The following is a 17,738-nucleotide window of genomic DNA, read 5'->3' as shown; positions in this document are numbered from 1 at the left end:
AATATATCGGTAATATCAGTTTTGCCGATTAATCTGTGCCGATACGTTTTAGAACTATCACCTTAGTTATCGGTGTGGGCAAAATCCACTATCGGTTGACATCTAGATTCAGTGGACTGTAAGCAAGTAATAAGCTTGTATTCAATTATATGGAAATTATACCAACCATATATTGACTTCTAAAGCCACTTTGTATTGTGTATGCTTAACTCATCTTCCACAATAATGCATTTGAATTATCTGAAAAAATTAAATATTACATAAATACATCATCAATTTATTCAATTACCTTTCTCAGCAAATACTTTTCTGTGTGATTAATTGCAAATTATTGTTATTAATTAGATTAATTAATTGGTATATCATGCAGTTAATTTGAATTGTTCTTTTTTATTGATTAATCCAAGTTGTGGTTTATATGTTTAAAAAAGTTTTCTTTTCCTCACAGACTTGCAGCCATTATGCATGCTGCTTAACCTAAAATGACTTCAAAAGATTACAATTATTCAAAATGTATTTATATTTATCTAATAAGCAATTAAGAACCAGCAATTAATTTTTGTTCTCTGTAGAGGCCCATATATGTCACTTCTGACATGTCACTGTTTTATGCAGTTTTTGCACCAAATGTTGGAATAAAATGATATTGATTGAAAATGTGCATTTTGCTGGGTGTCAGGAGGATTGTTTTTTTTTGTGTGCACGTTTTTCTTTATTTGTAGAGGTTGACTGATAGTGGATTTTGCCGATAACGGTAACTAAAGTGGTGGAAAGGGGTGATAACTGATTAATCGGCCAATCGATTTATCGAATGACCCTTGCCTCTTACTGTAGATCCTCCAGCAGTGGCCACAGAGGAACACTGAAGAATGAAAAAATGATAATTTATTGGCATAGATTTGTGCTGATAACCATTCCAAAAAGCAACTATCACCACCGATTAATCGGTAAAACCGATAAATCAGTCTACCACTATTTGTTTGTTTGTTTGTTTTTATATCACGCCTCACACTGCGTGATAAGAAACTAAGGAAACTGGTACAGCAATAGGTACATAAATACATTACAGTTACCGATGTCTTGCCCTGTGTAGCTGTTTTACATTATGTTCTCAAAGAACTGTGTATGTTGAATTTTTGTTCCTCTCAGGAGTTGCAGACGAGCATCCTGTCATTGGCTTCTAAGATCCTGGTTGGATGTGACGAGGTGCTGGAGACTCTTCAGCAGGTCACTAATGCCCTCATCAACAGCACCATCAGTGATCGAGAGAACAGGTGCGTTTTAGTGTCAGTAGCACAGCTTTGCTGATGCTTTATTTGTATGTTGTACATTTTTATAAAGCACTTTCAGTCACTTTGAACTCTTTCTTTGTGTGTGTGTAGACTCCGAGGACTTGAGCAGATGACCAAAGCCACAATGTTGGGTCACCTGCTGCCGGTTCTGTTAACGTCACTGATGCATCCGAACCTGCAGACCCTTACACTAGCTGATGCACTCATGCCACAGCTAGTTCAACTAGTCCTCTATACTAGTCAGGTAAGTGTGACTAATCAAGCTGACGTTAATCTAGGTTTAGTGTCTATTCAAGGCTCAAATATATAGGGGAGACCGGGAAAAAAGCACAGCTGAGTGAAATAGAACAGAGGTCTCCTTTTCAGAGTTCTAACTTGTCATTGCGTCTTTTAAACGAGGCACGAGATGCATGATAATGGTCAAAGCTGTTCGTCTAGTGTAGAAAAACTTTTAAATCCAGATAGGCACATGAAGGTGTCCTGTGTAAGTCCGCTTTGCTGCAGATGAATCTCTCATGGCAGATCCATCTCCCTCCTCTTCACCTGTGACTGACTATGAGCACCAGTGGGTGGAGCCAAGGGTGCAATGATGAAAAATAGGCCACAAATTCCAAACGGGCCATTTCTACAGCCTGGTTTAAATTAATGCTCTTGTTCTTTTAAGGAGGAAGTTTTCAGTTCTGAATCTTGCATTATGTTTTTATATGTTCATTACAAGTTAAGCTCAGTCAACATAATTTGTGGCAGAATATTGATTACCACAAAAATGTACTTCAAATTGTCCCTCACTGTAACCTCAATCTTTACTTTTTTTAAGAAAAGGAGGAACGGGGGCCTGGGTAGCTCAGTGGTAAAAGACGCTGGCTACCACCCCTGGAGTTCGCTAGATTGAATCCCAGGGCCTGCTGAGTGACTCCAGCCAGGTCTCCTAAGCAACCAAATTGGCCCGGTTGCTAGGGAGGATAGAGTCACATGGGGTAGTCTCCTCGTGGTCGCTATAATGTGGTTCGATCTCGGTGGGGCGCGTGATGAGTTGAACGCGGATGCCCCACTATGCCTCCGTGGCAACACGCTCAACAAGCCACGTGATAAGATGCACGGGTTGATGGTCTCAGACACGGAGGCAACTGGGATTCATCCTCCGCCAACCGGATTGAGGCGAATCACTACATGACAACGAGGACTTAAAAGCGCACTGGGAATTGGGCATTCCAAATTGGGTGAAAAAGGGGAAAAATCAAAAAAAAAAAAAAGAAGAAAAGGAGGGACCAGTTGATTTTTTATTTTTTTTAAGCTTAACTTGAATTGAACCTGCAATATTAATTTAAAAGAGTGATTTGACCAGACAGCCATTGTTGCCATGTAGATTCAACATTCAACTAGACTGGCAGATTTCCTCAAGTTTTTTTTATTAACCTCATGGCTAGGAAAATAAAAAGCAAATGAAAATAAAAATAGATGGACACACCATTCACTATGTTAGTATTGTATATTGAGATTTTGTTATGATTAATAAGTCATAACCAGTTGCTACTGTTAAAGTTGACTGCTCTGTTTTAAATCCAACAGACGGCTTTGCTGCTAAAGACACATTCACCGTTATTTGATGACTCTCCAACCTTCAGTGGGTCATTGAACCAAGGATCCAAGCCACCCTCATTAAATGACAGGTACGTTCGTTATACCGTTTGTAAATGTGTTTATCCAGTGTCAGCTGGAAAGCTTCTTTATGTCCATCCATTAGGAAAACATACATAACATTAAAGCGTACACCAAATGTAGTTGTGTTTTGAATTCAGTTTTCAGATTCTGGATGAGCGAGAGGAGCCTGGCTTTCTGACCGGCTTGAAGATTCCCGCCCCATGGGCTGCTGGGAAAACGGTGGAAACTGTTCATCCTGTGCGAGATAACTACAAATTTAAAGATACTGTGCATATTCCTGGCGCACGCTGTCTCTACCTGCGATTTGACCCTCGCTGCTCCTCACAATACGACTACGACAAGGTTTGTGTTGAATATCAGTTCTTTGCTGTTTTCGTTGTAGTGGATTGAAAGTGTGAAGCTGAATTCTTTTTTTCTCCCAATTTGGAATGCCCAATTCTCACTACTTAGTAGGTCCTCATGGTGGCGCCGTTACTCACCTCAATCCGGGTGGTGGAGGACAAGTCTCAGTTGCCTCCGCTTCTGAGACCGTCAGTCCGCGCATCTTATCACGTGGTTCATTGTGCATGACACCGCGGAGACTCACAGCATGTGGAGGTTCATGCTACTCTCCGCGATCCATGCACAACTTACCACGCGCCCCACTGAGAGCGAGAACCACTAATCGTGACCATGAGGAGGTTACCCCATGTGACTCTACCCTCTCTAGCAACCGGACCAATTTGGTTGCTTAGGAGACCTGGCTGGATTCGCTCAGCACACCTTTGGATTCAAACTTGAGATTCCAGGGGTGGTAGTCAGTGTAAAAAATATGTTTTTTTTCATTCAGCTGGTGATTTATGCTGGGCCCAACACAAACAGTCGTAAAGTGAGCGAGTATGGAGGAAACACCATGGGTTATGGCAGTCGGAGTGTCTTAGGAACGGGTTGGCCCAAAGATCTGGTTAAGGTGAGGAGAAGCACACACAGTAACACCATGTGGCATCCCATTGAAATGTCCATTAACTTTTTAAATCTTTTAAGCATTGTATTTGTAATCTGTTATATTCCTAATCCATTAATCTATTCCCAAAGTACTCTTAATCTTGTTCACACTTTAACAGGACAGCACATACAGCATTTTGAAACAAACCACAATCTTCTAGTTATAAAAGTTGCTCTCAGATTTTCCGATGTCTTTGTGGTTGTTCAGGTTGAAGGGGACACTGTGACTTTCTCTTTTGAGATGAGAAGCGGCCGTGAACACAACACTCCTGATAAAGCCATGTGGGGATTCTCATGTACTGTACGAGCGCAGGTACAAGCCACAGGCTTGATGAGCTGAAAGATTTGAACTAGAGTGGATTTTTCCGATACCAATAACTTGAGGTGGTGGGAAAGGCCGATAACCGATTAATCGGCCGATAGTTTTTAATATTGATTTATAGAATGCCACATTTATAAAAAAAAAAAAAAAAAAAAAAAATCTTACTATGACGGGCACAGACAAAGAGTCCCAAATGAATAAAATCTTAGATGCTGTTTATTGTTCAACAAAAATTCCAAAAATAACCAGAAAAAAGATTTGGTGCATAACACAGGACTTTTTAATACAAACAAGCCCGAAACACATCGTGGACTCTTATTTTGAAAACTATCTGCAACTATCGGCACCGATTAATCGGTAAAACCGATATATCGGTCTTCCTATAATTTGAATGTCTGAATTTGTTTTCAAAAATTAATGCAGAACAAGTGAATCCTCAGAACATATTAATCTGCATTTTCTATAAATAGGGTACATTAGTGTCCTGTTACTTTAAAGCATTAAAGGCATAAATCCCTTTTTTTTTTTTTTTTTTTTTTTTGCGAGATCTATTATATATTATACACGTGAGAAACTTTTATCTAACATAAAATGTATCTTGCATGAAAAGTTTTTTTTTTTTCATTTCATATCAAGTCTAGTTTTAAACATGAGACGCCTGTATCACCCCCATTAAATGGTGATTTTGGTCTGTCCCACCTCAGAGACCTCCTCTGTTGAATCCAACAGTTTAAATCATAAAACAATGTCACAATGAATTGAGATTAGTGGTTGACCAATATGGGTTTTTCAGTGGCCGATACCGATATTTAGAGAGCAGGATGGCCGATATAAATGCTGATATATATATATATATATATATATATATATATATATATATATATATATATATATATATATATATATATAATTTAACAACAGCAGATCAGATGAACACTAATTTTCTAAAGTGAAACAAACTTATTTTATGCAATATTTTCTCAAATTTGCATAAATCTAGAAAGAGAAAAAACCTTAAACAGATAGCGTTGACTCTCTGTTGTCAAATCTATTGGTAGATTTTGGAACTGATACAATGGAAAGTTAACACTTCTGTTAATCCGCCAAGTAAACCCGGTTATCGTCCGATGCTGATAATCACAAAATGGTCAAATATCTGCCTGGCCGATATATCAGTCCATCACTAATTTAGATTTATTTATTTTTTTTTTAGTTAAACTAACTTTGATTACCAAAACATAATATTTAGGTGTGTCCTACATGTTTCACACACCCTGTTACTGCATGATTTTTCCCAATTACAGAAAATGTAACATTCATTAACATTTTGGCACCTGGGATCTGATATCATTTGGACTCTTGTAGCCTCTATGTCTGTGCCCGTCATAGTAAGGAAAGACTAAGAACTTGCATTGTATTAACTGATTTTAAAAAACTACCGGCCAATTTATCGGTTATTGGCCTTTTCCATCACCTTAGATATTGGTATCAGCAAAATCAACTATCAGTTGACTTCTATAAATGTGTTTATATAAATATATACTGTATGTACGCTTTGCACAGAAAGCGCCATTCAAATGTTGTTACAACCAGATGTAGCGTTACACTATGTTAATTTATTTTCCCTTAACAAATGTGTTTTCCCTGAATTGTCTTGGTTGTTCTTTCAGAAGTGTCTCTGTTAAATGTGTTTTGTCTGTCGTAGGAGTCATCAGAGGATGTGTCCGGTGGTCTGCCGTTTCTGGCTGATCTAGCGTTGGGTTTATCAGTGCTGGCCTGCGCGATGCTGCGAATCCTCTATAACGGCCCTGATATCACACGAGAGGAAGAGGCCTGCCGGGACCTGCTCTGCTCCAAACTACTGCAGAGGTCAGCTGCCCTACAGACAGATGTTTTAAATTATATAAACAGTGAAACAAGATACATCTGAACTAATAAATGTGTTTGTGAAAACCCGGTTGGAAAATCCAGATGATACTAACTTCAAGCGGTAGCTGGTTTAACGTCGTTTCTGGCTGGTCCAGGCTGGTGATTTCTTGTCAATAATTGGTCCAGAATCAAAAGAAAGAAATATGAAACAGTTCTAACAGTTTTCTGTTTTTATTATAAAAATGTATATAGTTTAATTTAAACTGTATTATAGATAAAAAGTTATGAGAACCATTGAGAACAATTAAAAAAAATGAAAAAATGGAATTACTGTAATGCAGAAAAAATTGATGATATTTAAATTTAAAGTTTGTATACATCATGGTAGTTTCTGTGGGTACTGCCTTTAATTTGTGAGAAAAAATAGTCCATTTTTATTGTAAAAATACATGTCAAGTTAATTAGTATTAATGTAACTCAATATATGATTGTAATGTTTCTTGTTGTCTGCCAGGTGTCAGTGGCAGGTTGAGGCCAATGGTGCGATATCTCCCGCCCTCACACCCTCTCCATCCCCTCTGCCATTAACCATCGATGAGGAGCATGAGTTCACATATCCATCGGACATCCTGATCCCGCCGCCCGGCCCGATGCCCGCCGCCTGCTGCGAGCTGCCCCGCATACACTTACCCCCGGGCATTATGAGCCGCCTGAGAGAGCTGTCCGGCAGGGCCCGCCCTCAGTTCCGCCCCAGCATCAAGTAAGCACATGATTCTGCACCTCAGCAGTTCAGCGATTGGGGGTTTTTTCATTGTCCGACACTGATGCGGTGATATCTAGAGAGCATGGAGGCTGACAGCTGATGTAATGCCACTACCAGTCAATAGTTTGGACTTGCTTCACTGAATTGATTTTTCAAAATTCTGAATGAATACGTTAGAAGTATAAAGTGATTGTTTAATAGCACTATATGTTTGTTGATATATTGCTCTTCGTCTGTTGTTGTCAGAGAGGTGATTCGTCCTGATGTCATGGAGGAGGTGATCGTGTCGTGTGTGATTAAACATTTGGGTCTGGTGGATGCGCTGCAGTCGCTGGTCAACTTCCAGTATAGAGAGCTGCACAGAGAGGAGCACAATCTGCTCGGCAAAATCATGGCTGAGACCTTCAAGAAGATCAATGCGATGGAGAGACAGTTACAAGTATGACTTACACAGTTACAAGTGTGCAACGGGAGAGTTTGTGTGTGGCTGTTCATGTAGTGTGTTGTGAAGAGGAAGTATTCATCTCGGTGTGTGTGTTTATTACAGAGTGTTGCTGAACTGGAGCAGAAATGGCAGAATGAGGTAGATGAAGCTCAACAGGGTAAACTAGAGAACAACTCGCCCTTCTTCCACGACTATCACTACTTTGAGGCAAGTGTAGTGAAAGCCATAATGCTTTGATCTGACATTTTTCATGCTTATTTTCTGGTGTCCCCTTTATAATAAAATCCTGAAAGAACATTAGCTTTACTTCATATAACATAAGCCCAAAACTCACCTTTACATGAGCCACATTCATAAAATACAGTGCATTCAGAAAGTATTCAGACCCCTTAATTTTTTTTTCACATTTTGTTATGTTGCAGTCTTTTTTTTGTCACATCAGTCTACACTCCATACCCCATAATGACAAAGCAAAAAACAGATTGTTGATAACTTTGCACATTTATTAAAAAGAAAAAAACTGAAATATCACATTGGCATAAGAATTCAGACCCTTTGCTATGACAGTTGAAATTTAGCTCTGGTGCATCCCATTTCTCTGGATCATCTTTGAGATGTTTCTATGCTTTGATTGGAGTCCACCTGTGGCAAATTAATTTGACTGGACATGATTTGGAAAGGCACACACCTGTCTATAGAAGGTCTCACAACTGAAAATGCATATCAGAGCAAAAACCAAGCCATGGGGTCAAAGGAACTGCCTGCAGAGCTCAGAGACCGGATTGTGTCGAGGCACAGATCTGGGGAAGGCTACAAAAACATTTCGGCTGCACTGAAGGTTCCCAAGAGCACAGTTGCCTCCATAATTCTTAAATGGAAGAAGTTTGGAACAACCAGGACTCTTCCTAGAGCTGACCACCCAGCCAAACTGAGCAATTGGGGGAGAAGGGCCTTGGTAAGAGAAGTGACCAAGAACCCAATGGTCACTCAGATCATGTGTGGAGATGGGAGAAACTTGCAGAAGGACAACCATCACTGCAACACTCCACTGATCTGGGCTTTATGGCAGAGTGGCCTGATGGAAGCATCTCCTTAGTGCAAGACACAAAAAAAGCACCTAAAGGACTCTCAGATTGTGAGAAACAAGATTCTCTGGTCTGATGAAATGAAGATTGAACTGTTTGGCCTCAATTCCAAGCGTCATGTCTGGTGGAAACCAGGCACCGCTCATCACCTGCACAGTACCATCCCAACGGTGAAGCATGGTGGTGGTAGCATCATGCTATAGGGGTGTTGTTCAGTGGCAGGGACTAGGGGACTGGTCAGGGTTGAAGGAAATCTGAACGCAGCAAAATACAGAGATATCCTAAATGAAAACCTGGTCCAGAGTGCTCAGAACCTCTGACTGGGCTGAAGGTTCACCTTCCAACAGGACAATGACCCTAAGCACACATCCAAGACAACGCAAGAGTGACTTAGGGACAACTCTGTGAATGTCCTTGAGTGGCCCAGCCAGAGACCAGACTTGAACCCATTCAAACATCTCTGGAGAGACCTGAAAATGGCTGTCCACCGAAGGTCCCCATCCAACCTGACATAGCTTGAGAGGATCTGCATAGAAGAATGGCAGAAATCCCCAAATCCAGGTGTGCAAAGCTTGTCGCATCATCCCTAAAAAGAATTGAGGCTGTAATCGCTGCCAAAGGTGCTTCAACTAAGTACTGAGTTAAGGGTCTGAATACTTATGTCAATGTGATTATTTCTGTTTTTTCTTTTTAATACATTTTCAAAGTTATCAAAAATCAGATTTTTGCTTTGTCATTATGGGGTATGGACTGTTGATTGATCTGAAATTTTTTTTAAATGTATTTTAGCATAAGGCTGCAACACAAAATGTGGAAAAAAATGAATGGGGCTGAAAACTTTCTGAATGCACTGTATATGTTCTCTTGCAACCTTACACGGTTATCAGAGATGCAGTTGTGAAGGACACTACTGGGCCACTAAAGCTCTTGCAGTTACACGATAACCTCTCAGGAGAACTCTACTGCAATGTTTAGATGGATTCATCTGACCATCACCAATCTTTATTAAGTTTAGTTATCCAGAACCTTGAGGAACTGGTGTTTCTTGTGTCTCACAGAACAAACTGAAAGAGCTGGAGCTTCTGTGTCCACTCAAGGATGTTCCTCTGGACTGCACCAATCCAGAAAATGCTGTGATGGCTTTGAGGTATGTATGAAACTAATTTGAACTCCTGATTTGAACATGAAATTTGTTCATTTCAGCCATTCATTCAATTGTTCAATAGTTTTAAATAATACTGATTACTGATATATGTTTGTTTTTGTCTTGATTTTGATGTTTTGTCTTGTTTTTGTGGGGGTTTTTTGTGTTTTGTTTGAGGGTTTTTCTTTTTCTTTTGTTTTTGTCTTGTTTTTGTTTTTTGTTTTGTCTTTTCTGTCTTGTTTTTGTTTGTCTTGTCTTTTTTGCTTTTTTATCTTCTTGTTTTGTCTTTTTGTTTTGTCTTTTTTGTTTTTTGTCTTGTTTTTTATTTTTGTGATTTTGTTTGGGGTTTTTTGTTTTGTTTTGTCTTGTGTTTTGCTTTTTGACTTGTCTTTTGTTTTTCTTTTTCTTGTCTTGTTGTTTTTGCTTTTTTTGTTTTGTATTTTATTTTGATGTTGGTTTTGTTTGATTTTTTTTTTTTTTTTTGTCTTATTTTTTTAACTTGTTTTTTTAATTTTTTTTTTTATATCAAAAACAGAGAAAAGTTTTTCCATGAGGTTAACTCCACACAACAGTCGAGAAGTGCCATTCCATTGGCTAAAACGAAAGCGCTAGTGAAGAGCTTGATAAACCGTTCTGAACTCCTGCTACATGTGACAATAGCACCACAGTGCAAGAGTCTGACCACAACACCAACATCCACACCAGGTAACTCACCCGCTCTTACACAAACACACACACACATAAACACACCAGACGCTTAATGGCCCTTTTTTCTTGTGTACAGCTTGTAAGTCGGTATCGGACGCTAAATCAATTGTTCCTATAGTGAAGCAGCCCGTCTTTCTGCGCAGTATGTCTGCTCCCTCAGATTTGGAAATGATTGCCAACAGTGATGTGGAGTTCACACATGGAGCACAAAGGTAGGACACCTCATGGGACACCAAGGTGAACCATGTGAAAGTCTTAAAGTTAAGTAAAATAGTGGACTCACACATCTGTGATCGCAGTTAAATTCTATATTAAAGCAGAAAATTTCTACATTGTGTTGCAACTGTAAAAAGACTACATTTATGCTAATTAACTATTTTACTTGGAGGAAATATTTATAACGATCAATATTATTTTTGATAAAATGTATTATTCATGGAACGTTTGTCTTTTATTGTATTGCTTTTGCTGCCATTTTATTCTTGACTTGTATAGTAAATGTTATTGTCTTTGAAAAACTCGTAATTACAAGTTTGAAACTCTGAATTTTATGATAGCTTCAATAGTGGTCGACCGATATATCGGCAAGGCCGATATTCTGAACTTCTTTATGATCGGCATTGGCCGCTACATTTTCCTGTTTGGCCGATTTGTTTCTTAAGGCCGTGAGGGCACCGAGAATCACCTGCTTGCACATGGAGATGTCCGAGACATCGCAGTTAGTTTTGTTGTTACGTACCATTGTGTTGCTACAATAATAGACTGGCTGTGTGCAACAACAACTCATTTAAACGTTCCCACAAATCAAAGATGCAACGCATATGAGTTTCATTTTCCTCCTCTCTCCTCAACAGTTCCTTGTAAATTTTAACTGTCTTGTCTAATGATAAAATGGCAAATATCAATAAAACTTCTATGATATATCATCTGCAAATATGCAGATATCTCGTATAAACAGATGTAATTCACGAACCTCACGAAAATCCAGTGTTTTTCTCCTGCTGAGCACTTGTATAATATCTTCCTATGAACTGAAGCTCATGTTCTGTCAGTCTGGATCAAAACACAGTTCCTCTGATTTACCAGTGATTCATTATGGTCAGTCCATGACAATCCAAGCAGGCGATCTGGGCCATGTAAAGTGTTTGCTGCTCTCGCTGGATCCACACATGAGCGCATGAGAGCAACTTCAGAGTAAAAGTGCACTGAATGTACAATTGGTTTGATTCGGTCTTTTGTGAGAAAATGCGATTGCTGATGTGTACATGCCATCCGTGGTTGCAGGACTACTGTGTGCACTGTTATTTCCTTCTTCCCAATATATTAACAATTTCTTCATGTGCAAATAAATTACTAAAATTGGATGACTAATCAGAAGGTAACTGCTATATACTATTTAAAACACATTCTTTCTTTACAAAGTTAAAGTTTTGTGTGAAATTTTGAGTAACTCTAGTGCTAAATAAGAGTTTTCTTCTTTTTTAGCAATTTTATGTATATGGTATTTACTATATTAAATTGTGATATAAAGTATCAGCATTATATCGGCCGCTCTGCTCTCTGGATATCGGCATCAGCCATTAAAAACCCCATATTGGTTGACCACTAAGCTCTAACTTGACCATAGTGACACAATGGAAAATCACCCAAAATTTGGCTCGTGGCTAATAACTAAATGGCATATTTCAGGTAAAGAAAAATACCGATAGTTGGGTGGATCGATAGTTGATTTTGCCGATACCAATATGGTGGAAAAGACCAAGAACCGATTAATTGGCCAATAGTTTTTAAAATCAATTTATAGAATGTTATAAAAATCAGTATATCCTTGCTATGACGGGCACAGACATTGAGGCTACAAGAGTCCAAAATGCATAAAATCCCAGATGCAGTTTATTGTTCAATCAAAATCTCAATAATAACCAGAAAAAAAAAATTATGATTTGGTGTTTAATGTTAGACTTTTAACTGTAAACCAGCCCTTTTTTAAAAAAATTTTTTTATAATGATTTAGACTGCCCCGATACAATGCTCTGTATTTAATTATTTACCATAGTAAGCTTTTTATAGCCTATATATTTCACCAGAGGAGGACACTGTTGGCATAGGCTTTTTTCAATAACCGATCTGTCGGCACCGATTTAATCGGTAATACCGATATATCGATCCGACCGATATCATTTATATATTTCTTCTTGATTTAAAAGACTCTGTTCTGTTTATCTTGCTGTCTGTGTAGGAGGCGTCTCCATCCTTCCAGTCACCGCAGCAGCTCGTTCACTATCCTGCAGTCATTGGCCATTGAAGACAGCAAAGACAAACCCACATACAGTGTGCTGCTGGGACAGCTCTTTGCATTCATAGGAACAACTCCAGACCAGGCGGTAAGACAACACACACACACACACACTAAAGAGTAGTTCACCCAAAAAGGAAAATTCTCTCATTGACTCCTTATGCCGTCTCGAACTCGTTCGACTTTTTCTTCCGCGGAAGACTTTTCAGACTTGCATTATATGGACAAACACACATCATATGTCCTTCGAAAAATCTTCATTTGTGTTCCGCAGAAGAAAGTCATATGAATTTGAGATGGCATGAGGGTGAGTAAATGATAAGAGAACTACTGTTCTGAACTATTGAACAGAACTACTGAACTATTCCTTTAAGAAGCTTTAAGAAATATTCAATGAATACATAGACCAACAGCACAGATGTAATTCAAGAATCACATTCTATGTGAACGGCCCCTTAAGTTTACCTCAAATTGACAACCCTGATTGATTGCCAGTGACAGGCTTATGTTCAGCGATATGGAAATAAAACAAACAATATATTGACTTTTAACCCCTTAAACGCTATGGATCTGTCGGCGGGGCAAAATGCGTGCAATAAGTTTACGCTTAAATTTTGAAAGTCCCCGGATACATAAGTCACTCTTACTTGGTATCATTTGAAAGCTTAGAATCGTAACTTTTTCAGGAAATATCATAATTTTTGCATTTGTTACAAAAAAAATGACAAAATAAAGCCTTAAAAATGTGGTCCCAAATGAGCGCCACCTAGAGGTGACGATGTAGGAATTTGCATGTAAGCCCCAAAGTAGTCCAAAACTCCATATCAACTCTTAACTTAGGCTGTTTTCTATAAAATGAGCCATTGTTTACTTGTCTGTGAGCTTGCTTGGTAAAAAAAAAAAAAATCCAATGTTATATCTCAGATGTCCTGTATAAAATTGTAGTCCAGCAGAAAAAGCAAGATAAACAAATCATCTTCAGTATTGATATTATATTGATAATGGAATGTTATAGATCATCGCAAAGCTGAGGATCTCCGTTGTAGCTCGGTGCAAACACCTTCTATCCTGTTGTTTACTCAGGGCAGATAAACTACCCTAAATGATAAGCAACTAGACCTTTGTTACTTACAATCTGGATGGAGATCCCCTTCACGGATATCTTCAACCCAAAGACTCAAACTTAAAATCAAAGTGTCGGGAGGCTATCTGCAACCTAAAAACCTCAGTTTTATTGGTTGCGATTACTTGTTGAACAAAATAATATTAAAAATGGTATTTTAAAGTAAATTGCAATAGTAGCGTTGGGTAGACAACTTAAATCGATGTCGAATCCAAAATCTAATCAGTTTATCTATCCTTATATAGTCAGTCTCTCCATGTTGGGAAATTACCTCGATGATGTAATCTGAAGTTTCTGGAAAATCCATACTAATCTTCTTCCGGAGCCTCTTAGCCACACGGCTTCTCCTCTTGGCTCTCCTCCATTGTAGTCTTCCCAATCTCATCAGTAAAACATTCATACATTCCCCATTGTCTTCTGTATATGCAAGTCTAAGCTATGACACGTTTTTGATAACAAACATAGCTGCATGCTAGAAGCCAAATGCTTATCACACACACACAGACTCTTTCATAATTCAAGGTTACATGGTACACTGTGTCTGCAGTGCTTCTCAAACATAAGGCATACATGGTAAATTATAATTAACAAGGTAACATATAATAAACTTGTATGGTTGCATATAAGTAAAATAATTAGCACAGGTAAAATAAAACAGTCATTCAGGGTAAATACATTGCATATTTATGGAAGGATTTTTGCTTCTCATTTTCCATCTATCACAACACAGCGTTCAAATCAAAATCAAATCACTTTGTCATTTTATTGCTCTTTTTTTTCTTTTCCCCTTTTTCACCCAATTTGGAATGCCCAATTCCCAGTGCGCTTTTAAGTCCTCGTAGTCGCGTAGTGATTTGCCTCAATCTGGGTGGCGGAGGACGAATCTCAGTTGCCTCCGTGTCTGAGACCATCAACCCGCGCATCTTATCACGTGACTTGTTGAACGCGTTGCCACGGAGGTGGAGGCTTCACACCATCCACCGCGGCATCTGCGCTCAACTCACCACGCGCCCCATCGAGAACGAACCACATTATAGCGACCACGAGGTTACCCCATGTGACTCTACCCAATTTGGTTGCTTAGGAGACCTGGCTGGAGTCACTCAGCACGCCCTGGAATTCGAACTAGTGAACTAGTGAACTCCAGGGGTGGTAGCCAGCGTCTTTTACCACTGAGCTACCCAGGCCCCTGTGTCATTGTATTGCTTTACAACAACCCCTAGATTGAGTTTTTAGTCCACTCAGAGGCCGAGATATTCAGTGAAACCATGGGGAACATGCATGCGATCCAAAATAGAATAGATGCCTATAGTGTGTAGGCTCAGTGCCACCTACATTTCAGATCTGTATATTGGGATGGAAGGTGATAGAAGAAAAAATATTTTTCCTAGTACCATCTATTGGAATGAAATTAGACTTTTTGCAGGGACATAGTGCAAACAGAAACAGAAATACATGCTTATAAAGTTAGGACAACAACAAAAGATTTATGCTCATGATAAGATTGTAAACATATATAGTATTATTTATTCCTTTTTAGAATTTTTTTTTTTTGTATTATTTGGAGGGGGTTTCTGTATAATAAGACCACTATCCGCAATTAATTAGCTTTAATTTGTGAGTGAAAAATTGCAGGTGGGAACCAAAAAGTGCACCAGAGATAAGAGGCTAAAGCCACATTTCATTTGCCACAATACTGTAATACTGTATCTTTTAATTATATCATGCAAAAGGGGCCTGGGTAGCTCAGTATTGATGCTGACTACCACCCCTGGAGCCGCGAGTTCAAATCCAGGGTGTTCTGAGTGACTCCAGCCAGGTCTCCGAAGCAATCTAATTGGCCCGGTTGCTAGGAAGGGTAGAGTCACATGGGGTAACCTCCTCGTGGTCGCGATTAGTGGTTCTCGCTCACAATGGGGCGCTTAGTAAGTTGTGCGTGGATCGCGGAGAGTAGCATGAGCCTCCACATGCTGTGAGTCTCCACGGTGTCATGCACAGCGAGCCACGTGATAAGATGCGCGGATTGACAGTCTCAGAAGCGGAGGCAACTGAGATTCGTCCTCCGCCACCCGGATTGAGGTGAGTAACCGCACCACCACGTGGACCTACTAAGTAGTGGGAATTGGGCATTCCAAATTGGGAGAAAAGGGGATAAAAAAATAATGAAAAATGTAGCTCATGCAAATATTGACACGTGGTTATTTGTGATTCATTTGTCTGATTAATCAGCTTGTCATGTAATTTGATGAAATTCTTTATCAATTGACTGGGGTAGTTCATTGACAGATATCACTGAATCAGTTGTAGCTACTCAGTACCCTACACATGTTTTGTAATTATGTTGTGACTGCAGGTGTCCAGTAGCAGTTTTCTGTCAGCTGCGCAGACACGCTGGAGGAGAGGTCGCACGAGGAAGCAGGCGCTGATTCACATGAGAGAGCTTCTTACCGCAGCAGTTCGGGTGGGAGGAGTCACACATCTGGTTGGCCCTGTTACCATGGTGCTGCAGGGCGGGCCCAGGTACATTAAATGCATTGTATTTAAAAGACTAAGAACCCAGACACTTCAATTTAATGATGCGTGTTTGGAGCTGTGTTGTCCATTGCTGAAATATCCAAATTCTATGACATTTAAAATGTTTTTCCTTATGACTCTGTGTGTAGAATTGAGGAGCTGACGTGTGGCGGGATGATGGAGCAGGTGCAGGAAGCATTTGGAGAGACTATGACATCAGTGGTGTCTCTGTGTGCCCGTTACCCCATCGCCTGCGCTAACAGCATCGGTCTTCTGTGCACCATCCCTTACACCAGGCAAGAGCTCCACTTCAGATCGCCACGGTCTCACGCACCGGACAGGCAGCTGATTTAATTGTTAAAGTTCCCAGGAAATGAAAACTCAGAGTTTTGTGGCCTTAAGTTCATGTCTGTTATGCAGCTTTGAGGTTATCTATAAGCAAGTATAATCGAGTTGGCAGAATTTACTTTTAGTACACGTACACATTTAAAACGTGCAGTCTTTCTTTTTCTGGAAAACAGGCCAAACATTTTTATGACATCATATTGCACTCCGGTGTGTATGCAGATTCCTTTAGAAGTAAACAGAACCGAATGAAACCGTTTCATTTCAAATTAGGAGAATTAGTTAATGGTATTAAGTAAATTTAATAGTGTTTAAACAACTTGAACTTAAAGGGATGTTCACCCAAAAAATTACTTTCATTCTTCTCTAGTACACAAATTAAGATTTTTAGAAGAATATCTCTGCTCTGTAGGTCCATACAATGCAAGTGAATGGTGATCAGAACTTTGCAGCTCCAAAAAGCACATAAAGGCATCATAAAAGTAATCCATATGACTACAGTGGTTTAATCCATGTCTTCAGAACTGATATGATAGGTGTGGGTGAGAAACAGACCAATATTTAAGTCCTTTTTTACTATAAATTCTCCTCCCTGCCCAGTAGGTGGCGACATGCATGAAGAATGTGTATAGGCAAAAACAAAAGAAGAATGTGAAAGTGAAAGTGAAGATTTATATTATTAAAAAAAAAAGGATTTAAATGTTTACTTTTGCTGTCCAAACAACACTAAAATTAAACTAATGTTCTGGGTCCAATACATGTTAAGCCCAATCGACAGCGTATGTGGCATAAAAAGTTATTTTGACTCGTTACGTGTTTATTTTTTAAGAGTGCAAAAAAATGCGGTGACAGTGAGGCACTTACAATGGAAGTGAATGGGGCCAATCCATAAATGTTCAAATACTCACTGTTTCAAAAGTACAGCCACAAAATATAAACATTATGCATGTTAAAATGATTTTAGTGTGATAAAATCAAATACTTGCGTTAGTGTTTACCAGATTACCGGGTTTAACGGTGTTGCGTTGTCATGACAACAAAGTTGTAATAATGGATATAACTTTACACAAGTTTAGTAAGCGAATTTATCACACTTAAATCATGTTAACATGTATAATGTTTCTTTTCTGAATCTTGTGGCTATACTTTTGAAACATTCAAACATTTATGGACTCTCCTTTCACTT

At 39.1% G+C, this 17,738-nt stretch overlaps 1 protein-coding gene across 1 annotated transcript in view; it reads left to right on the top strand.

Annotated features, from left to right (window-relative positions):
- Window positions 1–17,738, top strand: part of LOC127443084 (probable E3 ubiquitin-protein ligase HECTD4) — a 101,553-nt gene that overhangs the window by 41,185 nt on the left and 42,630 nt on the right. Inside the window, exons 18-33 of the mRNA XM_051701584.1 lie at window positions 1,150–1,274; window positions 1,383–1,536; window positions 2,862–2,962; window positions 3,092–3,296; window positions 3,784–3,903; window positions 4,147–4,251; window positions 5,966–6,129; window positions 6,644–6,889; window positions 7,139–7,331; window positions 7,440–7,544; window positions 9,481–9,569; window positions 10,102–10,271; window positions 10,351–10,486; window positions 12,514–12,658; window positions 16,047–16,213; window positions 16,357–16,503. Of these exons, the coding sequence (XP_051557544.1) occupies window positions 1,150–1,274; window positions 1,383–1,536; window positions 2,862–2,962; window positions 3,092–3,296; window positions 3,784–3,903; window positions 4,147–4,251; window positions 5,966–6,129; window positions 6,644–6,889; window positions 7,139–7,331; window positions 7,440–7,544; window positions 9,481–9,569; window positions 10,102–10,271; window positions 10,351–10,486; window positions 12,514–12,658; window positions 16,047–16,213; window positions 16,357–16,503 (2,372 nt within the window). The remainder of the gene's footprint in view (window positions 1–1,149; window positions 1,275–1,382; window positions 1,537–2,861; window positions 2,963–3,091; window positions 3,297–3,783; window positions 3,904–4,146; window positions 4,252–5,965; window positions 6,130–6,643; window positions 6,890–7,138; window positions 7,332–7,439; window positions 7,545–9,480; window positions 9,570–10,101; window positions 10,272–10,350; window positions 10,487–12,513; window positions 12,659–16,046; window positions 16,214–16,356; window positions 16,504–17,738) is intronic.

The sequence above is a fragment of the Myxocyprinus asiaticus genome, chromosome 1, assembly GCF_019703515.2.
Source record: "Myxocyprinus asiaticus isolate MX2 ecotype Aquarium Trade chromosome 1, UBuf_Myxa_2, whole genome shotgun sequence".
Taxonomy (NCBI): domain Eukaryota; kingdom Metazoa; phylum Chordata; class Actinopteri; order Cypriniformes; family Catostomidae; genus Myxocyprinus; species Myxocyprinus asiaticus.
The sequence above is the reverse complement of the archived record's forward strand: the minus strand, read 5'-3'. Positions and strand labels throughout refer to the sequence as shown.